Raw genomic sequence first — 15,179 nt, forward strand, 5'->3', positions numbered from 1 at the left:
CCACCCTATTGGACCAGTATATTGATATCCACAAAACCTTAATTTGTGCGTCACTTTGGACCTTGTTCCCTCTATCCAAGCTCAAAGTTACTCTCCCATCATAAAAATCAGTAACTCGGTTATGAAATTTTTTCATGTTGGATTTGTCAGAAATACTTATTGCTGGCGAGCTGTTGAGGTGTAAAACAATGATGGGAATAGGTATAGGAAGAGAACTCAGGTATTAATTAAGAACAGAGTTGCTTATTGCATTTGGGTTGTTGAAACTGCAGGATGCCAGAATTGTGTTGATATGTTGGATATGGGTAATGAGAGCTATATATTGACCAAACATGTGCTTTAAGGTTTCTAAATTCGAACTCATTATAAAACGTTTTTTAACTCACACACAAATCTTACATAGTTGTGGCATTTTCATGCTAGAAGTACCTTTCCAATATTCCATCGGGATTAGTGTGGTACACTACACAGTGGAGATAATAGTAGGACGGCCATCGTTGGAAAAGCTGGAAACACAGTGGAGATAATAGGAGGATGGCCACTGTTGGAAAAGCTGGAAGTACATCTAACAACCCATTAGAGATGATTAATTGAGGAAGACAATAACTAAGATAGTTGTTGTTAAGTGCTAAAACTGCCTGGAGCAATCACCATGAAGATGCAATTACTTTGCTACATCTTAATGGTAGTAGCTAGTCAAGCAACAACTTCTTCTTTTCTATACCATAAGAAAGCTGCTATTTTTGCAACTTGCCAAGCAAAAACTATGCAACTACATTAATGCTATCCTTCTCAATGTAACAACTGATGAAGATCAGGTTGAGAGTTTTGAACAACCGCACTATCCTAAAAGAAATATACATGATAAAGAACATAATTGAGATCAAAGCATCCTTGACTAGTCATATGTTAGTTCTCAGTCCCGTTCAGGAGCATCCTTAGAAGGTCTTCTGGCACTAAGATTCCCTGCATATGACCACAATTTATCCAAATCAGTTGGAGTCACTTTCTCCAGTTTAGCCGTTGGTAGTACCTTTGAACCAGCCTTAGAAGGAGAAGCTATCTTCCCTGGGCTACCAATCAAGGGAGATAAGCAAAAGGTTGGTGTAGCAAACGGAGAGGTAAAAGGGGAATGCTGAATAGAGAAGGGGCTTGGTGACATCCGCTTTTGGACTGGAAGACCACCCAAACCACCCCTATTGAAAAGGGATATATTCTCTGCTGCAGCACATCGTTTTGTTGCATCATCCACGAATAACACATCGTCTATCCTTGCCATAATGTTAAATGCCAAGCTCTCCATGACCCTTGAGTAGCTCTCAAGAATTGACTGCCCAACATCCTGCAGTAGAACACATTAAGATTTCAGAGAGCACAATAGATGACAACTGCTATGTCCCTGTGTATCTGGTTGTTATTGCATTTATGACAGTGGACTAACGATTCATTTCCTCCCTTTTCACACTAATTTATCAACCGCTTGCCATCAGAAACATTTCACAAATATCAATATTCAGCAATATAGAAATAGAACCAAGAATGATGTTCCATAACAGTATAATAAAGGCATCTTCACAGTTCACACCTTGAGACCATGTGTGACTAGAACTTTCACTGCCTACACGTCCCACGTCCCATTGCATAGAATTTATTATTATTAAGCAAAAAATATCTCATAATATTTCTTCTCTTACCAAAATAAATATCACTATGTCTCCTATCTGCTCTACTTTACTATTTACACTTCATGTGAATTTGTATCACCTACCTTGTTATACTGAATTTTGTTCATGTCAAGTGCAGTTTGAGGAAGACCAGGGAAGCGAAGCCTGAGACTATGCAAGAGCGTTTCTGCTCGTTCTGCCAGATATTGATTCTTACCACCATCTGCAACAAGGCCCTTGACCTTCCCTCCCCATGATTTGCCTTTAGATTTTCTTTTATGTGGATGTTTCTTCTGGTCCTTGAGTCTCCAAACATGCACAGCAGCCTCAATTCTATTTGCAACTTCCAGTGTATGGTGCTCTGATGACAAGTCCAGGCAATCAAGAAGACATTCAGGTGAGAAATTGTCAGCAGTGATGTAGCGATAGATGATATCACCTAGACATGTTTTTCCACTCTGCAATAAGAATTTAAGAAACAATTAAAGAAATGAACAGTTGCAGTTGACAAGTAAACAAGCATTTCTTGTCACAAACGTACTCTAAATTGTCCTTGGGAGAATATCGGAATACGCATATGAGGATAACAAATGTAGATGCAGGGAAAAAGGGAACAAATTCTCCGAAATTTAAGTTTAGAGATTGTTTATCTAATAATGAAACTTTACTTTGTTTCCTCTTACCGTATTTTCTTATCAAAAGCATAAATGTTGAGCTACCCACTTACATTAGACAACAGAAACATACTTCATCTCATTTTGTGCAAGTAAGTGATCTAAATAACAGATACAGCAAGATTAACCAGCGGTGCAATGAGGAAGGCAAGGAAAACAAAGGAAGTCAAGATATAGTATTATTTAAAGAACCTGACATGGGCTGCGGATGGCAGCTCTTTTTTTTTTCGGATGAAGAACTTCCACTAAATATAACTATAACTTCTACTTTAAGTAAGCTCAACAGGATGCAAACCTTGGGTAAAGTTTCAATATAGGCACTTGGAGTCTCCATTTCAACAAGCACATTACTGTTGATTGCCAAGGCTGCCTTCAGTATCTGGTTTGTGCAATCCCTACACTGTTGCACTCTCTTCCTAGCTTCTTCTGACAACCCTTTTGGGGGAACTTTTGGGCAAGGCAACCACCATTTCTCTTCCTGCCGAACTGAAGGCCTACCAAACCCTATACCGGGAGGATAGGAGTCACAGTCATCTCCTTCAGCTAAAACTATCCCTCGATCCACATACCAAAACTCTGTGTCATGAAATCCATCGAGAATGCTAATCAACATAGCATCAAGTTTCTTCAGAGCAGGCAAGTTCAAATATAAATCAGAACGTGGTCGTGTTGCCATTACTTCATATGTGCCTCCTCCAGGGAACTGTTGAATGGAAGGCACAAGCTCCACAATAGAGTCACTAACACATAACAGCCACTCCATCTCCCTACACCACATTGCCTTCTTTTGTAGGGCCAGTGGCTCCAACCTCCATAGTTCCCCAAATATAGTAGCTATAATTATCATACAAGAAAACCCAATTTCAATACAAAATCAGATGTGCAATCTTTTATAAAACTACTCTTTGTGTTCAAAGGAAAGATGTAGTTACACTAACCAGACAGATTTGTGATAGCATTTGAGATTGCAAGTGCCGTAGAAACCCCTTTACCCCCTCCAGACATGTCCTCACCAAGAAGCAGCTTGGCGAATCTCTCCTTCATCAGATCAATTTCTAAATCAAACACAACCTAAAAGTCAAAAAACGATAACCCACATTCTAAAGGAGAAAAAAAATTAGCAACTGTCCAAAAATATCAACAGATGCACAATGACAAATCTAGTAATGAAGGTAATAATGAAGCTCAGTACAGATATTAAACATCAAACTTCCATAAATCTGTACCGGATTGGCGTGAAACCGCATAGTTAAACTAAAACTAAAAAAATGCACAAACCAGATAAATCTGCCTGGCGTTTCTCAGACTTGTGATTGCAGGGCACGACATCTTTCCCGCCAATCCCCGGGAACATAAATGGAGGTAACATTGGTGTCGGAAACTCCGATTTCGCAGTGAATCTCCGGCAAGCGAGCGGCGAAGAGGCCATAGAACTGGATGCGCCTTCAGCATCATAGCGCCGACAAGAGAAACTGCTTGAAGAACTTTCAGACTCACTCACATCAGCACTTAAATTGTAGCTTCCACATCTCTCACTCTGCTGATCAGAACCTTCTTCAGATGATACACTCCCCATAGTTCAGCACTCAAAATGCTTTAGTGAAAGTAGTAAATAAGAAGATCCTAGATGCAAATGAGCTTCATAATGATTGTATTAAAAAGTAAAACAAATGGCGAAAATGGGAGAGACAGAGCTTATCAGATATGGCAGTGAAGGAGAAGGAAGAGGAAATGGTGGAGAGTGAAAAAGCAGAAAGAAGATAAAGCAAAGCAAAGCGCAGTTCACACAGTACTACTATTACAGTAGCTGTTTCTCTCTCTCTCTCTAAAAAAATACTGTGACAAAAGAGTGGTGCGTAGGAAATTTTACTGTACGATTAGACGGCGTTAGTGTGAGGACGTCTGTTGGGTGAAAAACAACGGAGTTAGTTGAGGAGTTGACGACAAAAAGGTACCTACCACCAGACATGGTCCTTTTCTTCGTTAGGGAGCATTTGCCTTTGCCAGTTTGCCACCTCATCCTCTGGGATTTACGGAAAATTTAACACACATCATACAAGTATATTTTGAGGACCTGTGGAAAACATCATGTGTTTTAAGAAAATAAAATATACTCAGTAGAATAGAAATATGGTGAAAACTATAAGAACGAGTTTTACGCAATATATGTTTTTTTGACCTTATTAAATCTTTTGATTATCAATAAATTATATTACTTCGTAATAACAAGTACTATGGGAATAGGAGAAAAAAACGACAAAGAATTATCAAAGATTATAAATATGCGCCATGTGAGTGTGTAATACAATCATAGTGTAGCAGGTTTTGATCGGAGAAAAACGCACAGTATCGTTAACTTATTTAATTCCTCGAAACAAATGTGGATTGACATTGTTCATAAATTACTCCATTTAGCAGTTGTCTTGCTTTTCTTTGTTATTAAAGAAAAAAAATTATTTTCTAATTTGATAAATTTTAAAATAAATATAGTAATATATTAAGCTTGTCCAAAGTACCTTATGAATAAAAAAATTAATTTGCTAGCACCGGTGCATATACCAAACTAATGTGTTGCACACACATTTACGTAATAATCTAACCATAACTTAAAATGGTATGTATACACACATCCCTCTAGAAGTCGAAAAGATTAGATTGGTGTAGTTTGTTTGCTTTGTTGAATTAATGGAAATAATTACAGCTCTGGTTCCTACTTCCTAGGCGTGGGATCTCTGAATCTGTTGGGAATTTGAAACTTTTTGTACTCTGCTTGGTTTTCCTAATTTCCTTCTTATGCAGAGATACTTTCATTCACGAGAAAGTTATTTCTTTTTCGGCCTCAAGGAGATTTTATTCGCTTTCAAAACTATGTTTCCTGAAAAAATATGGGAATTGCCAGTAAGAAATTGCTCTTTTTGATTTTGCATTCCAGTTTAAGCTTAAGATATAATTTTGACACAGACGTAAAGTGGAATAATATATATTTCGGACGCTGAGTCTCAGAGATTCGAGATTTTTCCGACGTCAGTTTTTGACCGGAGGAAAATAGGATGAATGATTATTTAGTGGAATTCATGTAGTATATGATTGAAATTGTGCATAATTTTCTACTCCATTTTAGGGGCAGAGAAGCTTGCGATTGCACGTGACAAAGCAGAAACGATAGGTCGGAGACTCATAGGATTGCAGTTGGCGTGATGGACCCTTCTTTGTCCGACGTGCTTATGGAAAAGTAATCTTACAAACAATTTTAAATGTTTAATGACTAAACTATGCTACACTCTCAAATAAAATTAGGGAAATTAAAATAATATATGCTAGGATTAGAAAGGGGTAACATGTATGCTCGATTTAAAGTAAAATATTTTTATAATTAATGGATATCAAAATGTAAATTAAAAACTCTCAATTATATACGAAAAGTTGGGCACAAATACAATTAATATTATGCATGCATCCAAACCACTGATAGCTAGCTTTATTTATCTATATTTGAACATCATTTTTCGAATAGTACTAGTTGTTGCAATCAAGTTCTCATTCCTTTTTTAGTCAATAAAAACTGATTCAAATTAAGTACGTATTATTTATGAAATTAAAATTAACTAATTAATTCTTTCTCTAACTTAATCTTACTCTAATAAATGCTTACAACTTTTTCAATAAAGAGGACACTATTGGAATAGACAAAGACCAATTCAACATATGTGAGACATACATAGTGGAAAGGATATTTACTAGCTCGTTGAAATTGGGGAGAAATGATTTTTTTATTTTTTTTAGTTTCTTTTTAAAAGAAAATCTTATTTTACATCTCATTTTTTTCATTTATATATATATATATATATATATATATATATATATATATATATATATAAAGAGATATGAAAAAAGTACTTTTTTTATATTTAAATTTAACAGCTCAAGAAATCTTGTTTTCTCGTTATATTGTGTTACTTTGTTAATGAGATTAAAGATAAAAGGTGATAATTTGATTAAATAGTTGTTATGATTAGAACCATCTAAGAAATTTTTTCTTAATAAGAGCTACTAGCATTGCGTTAGTAGGGGCTATGAGAACAATAATGTTAAAGTAAGGTTGTAATGATGACGCTTTAATTAATTTTAATAAATGTCATGTTTTACCAATAGTAGGGTTTAGGTTGTTGAATTTGAGGGGTCTCGTGCTATTTTTCGGTGTTTAATTACTTGGAAAATATAAAAGTTACGTAAACACGGTCAGTCAACTGAATGACCGAAGTTAATGATGCTGATTCCCATGTGCATTAAACCCTTCTTTCTTTATTTTCATTTATTTATTTATACTTTTTTCTGATCCAACTTGCCACTTTAATTAGATTTCTGCCCAATCTAGAGTCCACTCTTAATGGAGGTTTGGTAGTCCATTAGAGCTAGAGTTACGTAAGATTGTAATACACAATGTGTTAATCCATTATCTAAATTGTCTTTTTGAAATATAGAATAGCAAAAGTATCAGAAATAATAGGACACTACATGTATCGTATTCTCCTTTATATTTACCTACAACCCAGCGGTAAGTTAAGTAATAAATTATTCACATGAAATGATTTCAAACATGATCTCCTATAATTTGAATAGAATAAAATGATTTTATATGTTTTATTATCAGTTCTTGTATAAATAAATAAATATATAAAATGTTTTGAAATCGATTCACGCAACAAACATAGTTGGTGAAGCAAATTAGAACAATGACAACATCTTGCTTACATATATTTCTTCTGCCTCATTTTATATGATGTAATTAAGAAAAATAAAATAAGTGATAAATAATTGTTTGGCTAAATCATGTCATGATAAAATGAGAATTTTAAAGTAAAATTATTATTAAATATAAAAATATGTCCCATTAAAAAAGTGAATCACGTTAATTAATTAGACAGAAGGAGTAATAGTTGAAATCTTTTTTGCCTTCCTCCTTCAAGGTTGCAACTTGGGAGAATCACTAAGAATTATGTCACCTCATGTATTATAGTAAGTATGTGAATTCTTCATGTTGACAGTAGTTGTGATTGACACATTAGAGATTATGCTAGTGCCGATGAGACCATTTTCGTTGTATCCCAACTTTCGTACTCATCTTAGTTCTCAACTTATTATGTCTTTCACCAACTCGTTGTAATTGACAGGCAATCTACGACCACATCATGTCCAAAATCATCTCAAGCAGTAGCACCACTATATAGTCACATTGGCCAGGTGGAATAATATAAAGTTAATTAAGAGGTTCAATTCAATTTTATATGTATAACACAAATAAATTAAAAGCAAGTCTCTTTTTGAAATATATATATTATTATAATAAGATATGTTCAAAAGTTAACTATGGTTTTCCTTATTATTCATCGTTTGTTTAGTGACACACATGAATTAAAATATTAAACTAGCTATCTAATTGATCATTTCTTACCATTCTTGTTTCCTTTTTTTCTTGATTACGTACTTGGTGCAAACAACTTAAATTAGCACATATGAAATTGATTACTGGGTGCGAATAATGGGATACTTTCAAATATATACAATAAAATAGTTTACAATAAATATAGTCATATTTTATTTACATAAAAAATAGTTAAAAGTTATAGAAAGTGTATATTGATCATACAATATAACTTATGAAAAGTCATAAATAGTATACATTGACTATATAATATATAGTTTATCTATATATGAATTGTACACTGACTATAGATCATGATATACTCAAAAAAATGAATATAACTTAACTATACATGCATGATATGCATGTACACTTGCTATACGTGAAGTATTTACTGACTATTTAATCTTTAATCAACTCAAAATCACTTTTAAATAATTTTAATTTATTTAAAGTCTTTTAATATATAATTTACTCGAAATGATTTATGTTTGCGATATACGAAGAAGACGAAGAAGCATTAGCAGACAAAGAGGAAAGAAAACAAAATATATATTTTCAAAAGGCCATGAACGTGAGTCCGAAAGCCACGTGTGAGTTTCTTCACTTCGACAAAAGGTCAAGGCCTCAAGATAATTACATGTGTATACCTTAATTCAAATTAATTAAAAAAATACTCATTTTATCAAAAAATAATAATTAAAGCTCATGTTCTTATTCATTAAGGCTAATAATTTTCGCTTAACTGATACTATATCAATATCATATATTGTATTGATATCATTAAGACGGATAATTTCGCTGAAATGATACTAAATCAATATACTTTATTGGTATCATTAAGATTTCTTGTTCAGAAATTACTCATTAGTCAATGATACTATAAGAGTATATGTATATTGCTCTGATATAATATTAGAAATTATTCATTAGTCAATGATACTATGGGAATATATGTATATTATTGTGGTATCATTAAGGTTTCTTATTCAGAAATGGGTAAAGGGTCAAATATGCCCCTAAACTATTCGAAAAGGTCTAGATATACCCTATGTTTAAAGTTTGGCTCACGAGGGTCCAACTTTTCGTCTAGATATGCCCTTATAGGCGTTAGTTGGCCTGCTGGACATATCCAACTCATTTTCCATTTCTTTAAATGCCACATGGAATTGCCATGTCATTTTGACTTTACCCACATGACATTTATATGAAAATGGAAAGAGATCAATTATGCCACTAAAAAATTCGAACTCATAACACGTAATCCATAAATCAACTCCCCTTTTAAATAAACTACCCGACCCGTTTTCAACAAATTCTTTAAATTTTTTATTTTTTTTGGTAAATCCCGAAAATGAGTAATTGATTAATAAAAAATAGGAAAAATATGAAAAAAATAAATATAAAATTAACGCCAAAAAAATTCACAAATAAATATTGTAACCTTAAATTCAACAATTTTTTTAAATTTTTATTTTTTTCGGTAAATCCCGAAAATGAGTAATTGATTAATAAAAAATATGAAAAATAATATAAAATTAACGCCAAAATATCACAAATAAATATTGTAACCTTAAATTCAACAATTTCAACATTTTTTTTATTTTTTCTTTTTTTTTCGGTAAATCCCAAAAATGAGTAATTGATTAATAAAAACTATGAAAAATATATAAAATTAACACCAAAAAATCACAAATAAATATAGTAACCTTAAATTCAAAAATTTCAACAATTTTTTTTCGATAAATCCCGAAAATTAGTAATTGATTAATAAAAAATAGGAAAAATATGAACACAATATAAAATTAAATTTATATTTTTATTAATAAATTACTCATTTTTGGGATTTGCCGAAAAAAATAAAAATTTTAAAAAATTGTTGAAATTTTTGAATTTAAGGTTACTATATCTATTTGTGATTTTTTGGTGTTAATTTTATATATTTTTCATAGTTTTTATTAATCAATTACTCATTTTTGGGATTGACCAAAAAAATAATAATTAAAAATTGTTGAATTTAAGGTTACAATATTTATTTGTGAATTTTTGGCGTTAATTTTATATTTTTCCTATTTTTTATTAATCAAGTACTCATTTTCGGGATTTACCAAAAAAAATAAAAATTTAAACAAAATTGTTGAAAACGGGTCAGATAGTTTATTTAAAAGGAGTTGATTTATGGGTCGGATTAGGTATTTATGGGTTCGAATTTTTGAGGGGCATAATTGATCTCGTTCCATTTTCATATAATGTCATGTGGTAAAGTCAAAATGACATGGCAATTCCATGTGACATTTAAAAAAATGAAAAATGAGCTAGATATGTCCAGCAAGCCAACTAACGCCCATAAGGGCATATCTAGACGAAAAGTTGGACGGCGAGGGCACGAGTGAACCAAACTTTAAACGGAGGTTATATCTAGACTTTTTTGAATAGTTTAGAGGCATATTTGACCCTTTATCCTTCAGAAATTACTCATTAGTCAATGCGTATATATCCTATAATATCATTGACTAATGAATAATTTCTAAACAAGAAATTTTAATGATATCAATACAATATATATTTAGTATCAATTAAACGAAATTATTTAGTGGGAGATGAATATCAATGGATATATATTTGGGTTGAGAGTATATAGTGTAATTATTTAGTGGGATATGAATGTAAAGAGATATATATTTATAATTATTTTGTTTTTATGGGAATATTTGCTTAGTTTCCTTTTTTTTTTTTGTTTAAACAAATTTGCCGAATGGCTATGTGGCGTAATTATCCCGCAAACAAATCCAATGATGTATGGGCTCAGCCCAAATAGATGGCGGCCCACTTCGTCGAATTCGGTTCCTGAGAAATTTTGGTAGAAGCATATACTCGAACTCTTCCGTTTAGCTTTTGACAAAAGGCAATTGCAATCTACAGGGACATAACTGGATTCCAAGTCATCCAGGAATCGCCGAACGTTATCGCCGACGAAGATTGATCGTGTAATCGGCAAAGAAAGATGCCGAAAAAAATGGGAGTGAATAGTAAAGCCGAGACGTCTAGGGCTCGGAAGAACGCCGTCGAATCGGAGCGCAAAGACCGTGAATCCCGAGAAAAAGAAGACCAGTATTGGCGCGAGGCCGAAGGAGCCAAGCCACGCGCCGCCAAGAAACGTGAAGAAGAAGCCGAGAAGCGAGCAGAGGCCGCAGCAAAGAAAGTCGAGGTGCGTCGGCTTGCCGAGTTAGAGGAGAAAGAACTCGAGAAGTCGATTAAGAAGACGGATAAGAAAGCCAATCGTGTGGCCGCTCCGGTACCAAAGGTTACTGAGGCAGAACTAAGGCAGAGGAAGGAGGCGGAGCAGGCAGCATTGGCAAAGAGGGCGGAGGAGGACAACAGGAGGCAGAGTCGTATGGCGGTAGAGGAGGAGTATGAAAAGATGGTGCTCGTAACCAATAGGAATCGTGATGATTCAATTATAGAGGCTAGTACTGTGGATGATGCAATTGCTCACTTGGCTATTTCAGAAAGTTTGCCACCAGATAGGCATCCTGAGAAGAGACTCAGGGCAGCCTTTAAGGTATTCCTCAGTAGCTTTGCTTGCTGTTTCAGACACAACTCTTATGATTAAGAGGTCTCCACGACACACCTGCACATTTTTGTTTGGGTTGTTAATTTTTGTACTTGTAGGCTTTTGAGGAGGCTGAGCTTCGTGCTCTGAAGGAGGAGAAACCAGGACTGACACACACTCAGTACAAAGACTTGATTTGGAAGCTATGGAAGAAATCTCCGGATAATCCTCTTAACCAGGTACTTAAACTTCACGAATGGGTCATGATCTTTCTGTTGGTTCCATCTCTGAATGTTTTTTATGCTTAGTTTCCTGGTATTTATCTCAATTACACCAGTTGCATAGGTCAGAATTGAATAATCCTTATGATTCCTTGGATGATTACCATACCAAGGCTAGCATAATCAGTGACATCTTCCTTATTAATTACATGACCTGAGCTATTGACTACACATTGATTGAAATGAATTCACTATCTTGATGTTTCCATACTAGGTATGTTGTTATTGTTTTATCTTGATGTTTCCTACACATTTCAGGAGCTTGTGAATGTTGACGTTGGATTTGATCTGTGAAAGTAGGAATACCTGAAACTAAATGTTCCAAAATGAGTATTTTATTAGATAGAAATAACTATTTGGTGGTGAGTAAGTGTACAGCGAATAGAAAGTATCATGTTATGTTCACCTGTTTCCCAATTATAACAATTTCAGGCTCATGCAACTGATTATTCAAATGAGCAGAGTTCATTTTCCAAATCCTGTGCTGATGTTTTGTCTATTTCCATGGTTTGGTTAATGAGGTGGTTGGGATCTGTTATTCCAGTTTTTGTATGTTCTCACTCTATCTCTAGCTTCAAGGCTACTTGAGAGTTTAATTGCTTTTCCTTTTGAATACGTGGAGCTTATTGATAGTGAAACGTAATCTTATCAAAAGCAAAAAAATCCGTAAGGTCCATCGAGTAGTTAAGCTCAAAATGCACATAAAATGTGGGCTTTGATGAAAAAAGGCACAAAGGGAGAAAAAAAATACAAATATGTATGTTTAGTCCAAGACTAATATTTATTAGTGTGAATTTCAAATATATAAACAAAAATTGATTTTTTTTCAAAACTAATAAGTGAAATACTAATTCTTTAGTGTCGCCTCTTCAAAAAAGGCTCATTAGCAAGGAAAAGTATGCCTTAGAACCCAAAGACGACACAGGAGTGCACATCAAGTGACGCTAAGTGCTCAATATGTTTTGAGCCTCCTTTCAGCGCTTAAGTGCGTCTTTGACAACACTGGTGAAATGTTGGATCACATTTGACTATTTGAGGAAACATGAATACACTGAACAATGGTTCTGTTTAGTTTGGTTTTGATATGGGCCTGGTATTTGGGCTACTTATGCTATTATAACCTTTTACAAGATTAGGCAAATCTCCATAGAGATTTTTAAAACAACCAATACGTCTTACACCTCAACACCAATAACCAGGACAGAAACTTTTGTACCATCAAAGAAGAAACAAATTAAACTTCTTCCTGCACTTTATCCTTTGTGCTATAGAATTTAATCAGACAAAACCAAAATAGATGCCAGATGGAAGTATGTTAACATGAAGGTTGATCTATATATGCACAATGGATGGCAATCTGGTTGTGAATCCCTTTCTCATTGAAATGAAAAACAAAGGAAATATGTATATTTAGTTGTAATGTACTGAAATATAAATTTACTGAAGAGTAATTTGGGATGGTGCCTCCTTAAGAAGTTGTGCATGAAATGTTCACAATCTAGCTTCCACAAGGTTCACTATTTAGCGAGATAAAGGAGATCCTTCTTACCCCTAAGAATGGAGTGACCTATGTTTACCTTTACGAGGGCGAGGAATAAAAGTCAACAATCAACTTACCCACTTTGGTGTCCCATTGTTCTCCTAGTTCATAAATCAAGGAGAAGGATAGGGTCGCTAGGTCAGAAAACATAATCTAAAAAAATTTTAAAAGATGAGAATTCACTTTAAAACTAATATTTAGTGCAAAGTATTGCTTAAATTTTCTTAAGTTCTTAAAATAACTTATTTACTTACTGATTTCTTTTTATGACATGGAAATACTTTAAAGAAGAAAATTTAAAGAAAAAAATTGCTTCAGGTATCATGGTTTTTGCTCTCTTGTCTATTTACCTTACTCCCTCTGTTTCAATTTATGTGTCCTGTTTTCTGTTTTTGTTTGTTTCAAAAAGAAGACGTAGTATTTTCTGTTTTTAGTCTTTCTTTTATTCCAACAACTCACATGACATATTTAAGACCATAAGATTAAAAAATCTTTGATACTTGAATTCTGTGCCAGTCAAATTAAGACGTATAAAATGAAGTGGAGGAAGTATTAATTAGTGACATATAATTTTATTGACCACCAACATTAAAGTAGGTAAAGTAAGCTACATTACATGTTATGTAACGTGCTAAAAACCATTGTTTCGACATCATTAATTGGAGTCATGTTTCACCAAAAAGCTTAAAGTAAGGATATACATCTTTATTTCACTTTACTTTACTTTAATAACATAAGCATTTTTGCTCTCAAGAAGCCTTGCATTTCCTTTGCTGGTTTAATTTTACCTTTATGAAAACAATTCTAGTGATATTCCATTTTTAAGGATCCTAGAAATAGTTATGGGACAAAATAAGCTAAAAACTCCTCAATTATTGAATTATGTCTCCCTGAGAGTTGATTATCAAATAAGATGGAAAGCTTTAGATTTCCATACAAGGGACACATTTGAAGAGCTTCGCTGAATGGAAGTGTCAGTAGTCAATAGTTTGATCTGCAGTAAATGGATGCTGGATAATTTATGGAGTTGGGGTTTTTCGGTTTCCCTCCTATTGAGTTACTGTCATGTTTAGCCTTTTGCGGTGTTTATAACGGAGTGTTGCTTGATATTATGATCTTAATTTTGTGCAGGTCGCAGATAAGTCATAGGTGCACTTTGTGCTGATGTGGCTGGCAATAGTCCTATGGGTTGAGAAAGGTGTTACTGTGGTGGGGATGTGTTTATGGTATATTGCGTGACCTGCTTGGTGTTGACAGTCTTCTGCCAAAGATGTTTGGGGTGTGCTTCTAGCATGTTGCTTCTGGTTTAAGTGTAATGCTTCCTAATTAGATACTATACCCCCTCTGTATTATGACAATTGATGTCTGCACCATGGTACTCGTGATGTTCTTCCTTTGTTTTACGGTAAATAACATACTTAATTAAGTCCTCTGTATTTGACCGTGAATAATCCAATGAACAACTTTCTGACGCTTTTCAGTAGCCGAAAGGTTGAATAGGAGGAATGCAAGTAAATGTATGAAGGGAAAATGTACAAAGGCATCAGATTATTAATATCTTGCTTAGTAGCATGAATTCATCAATTCTACGATCATATTTCCGTTTCTTTTCTCTCTCTGTTTTCAGCAGATATGACTCTGATCAGTTGGAGTTGTGGATGCCTGCCTATTTTAGGAGCCAAATTTGTGGATAGGAGTAGAGATCATGTTATACAGCTAATCTAGGTTAGGTAAGAGGTTAAGGTATCTACATCAGTAACTAAATATTGGGCGTAAGTCTTGATATGGCAATTGACAGGTACATTGTTTCGTGAGAATGGGTTGAGCACAAACACAGTAGAAGAGGAACTCATCTTGGAAAGAGTTTGTATGTTGTGTTGGGTATCACATGAGTAGGACACAATAAAGAGACATTAAAGGAGAGCCATTATCAGAATTGAGCTTTTGCACGAAATGAATTGATGAATAACCAAACTTCTGGTTCCCCATTAAACTCGCTTTTATTGCGTTGTGTGCAACATCCGCCAAAATAAATTGAATATCAT

The 15,179-nt window shown here is 34.0% G+C and overlaps 2 protein-coding genes across 2 annotated transcripts; one reads left to right on the plus strand and one right to left on the minus strand.

Moving 5' to 3' along the window:
- Positions 1 to 750: 750 nt before the first annotated feature.
- LOC125815724 (rop guanine nucleotide exchange factor 1) lies at positions 751 to 4,149 on the minus strand. Its single transcript, XM_049495270.1, has 5 exons — positions 3,617 to 4,149; positions 3,277 to 3,393; positions 2,634 to 3,172; positions 1,769 to 2,122; positions 751 to 1,342 (listed from the first exon to the last, which is right to left on the minus strand). The coding sequence occupies exons 1-5, from the start codon at positions 3,912 to 3,914 to the stop codon at positions 917 to 919; spliced, it is 1,734 nt and encodes a 577-aa protein (XP_049351227.1). The 5' UTR covers positions 3,915 to 4,149; the 3' UTR covers positions 751 to 916.
- Positions 4,150 to 10,633: 6,484 nt separating this feature from the next.
- On the plus strand, positions 10,634 to 14,554 carry LOC125816106 (uncharacterized). Its single transcript, XM_049495699.1, has 3 exons — positions 10,634 to 11,322; positions 11,433 to 11,552; positions 14,266 to 14,554. The coding sequence occupies exons 1-3, from the start codon at positions 10,765 to 10,767 to the stop codon at positions 14,281 to 14,283; spliced, it is 696 nt and encodes a 231-aa protein (XP_049351656.1). The 5' UTR covers positions 10,634 to 10,764; the 3' UTR covers positions 14,284 to 14,554.
- The last annotated feature ends 625 nt before the right edge of the window (positions 14,555 to 15,179 follow it).

This window comes from Solanum verrucosum, unplaced genomic scaffold (genome assembly GCF_900185275.1).
Source record: "Solanum verrucosum unplaced genomic scaffold, falcon-dt-bn FXZP01000261.1, whole genome shotgun sequence".
NCBI classification, from domain to species: domain Eukaryota; kingdom Viridiplantae; phylum Streptophyta; class Magnoliopsida; order Solanales; family Solanaceae; genus Solanum; species Solanum verrucosum.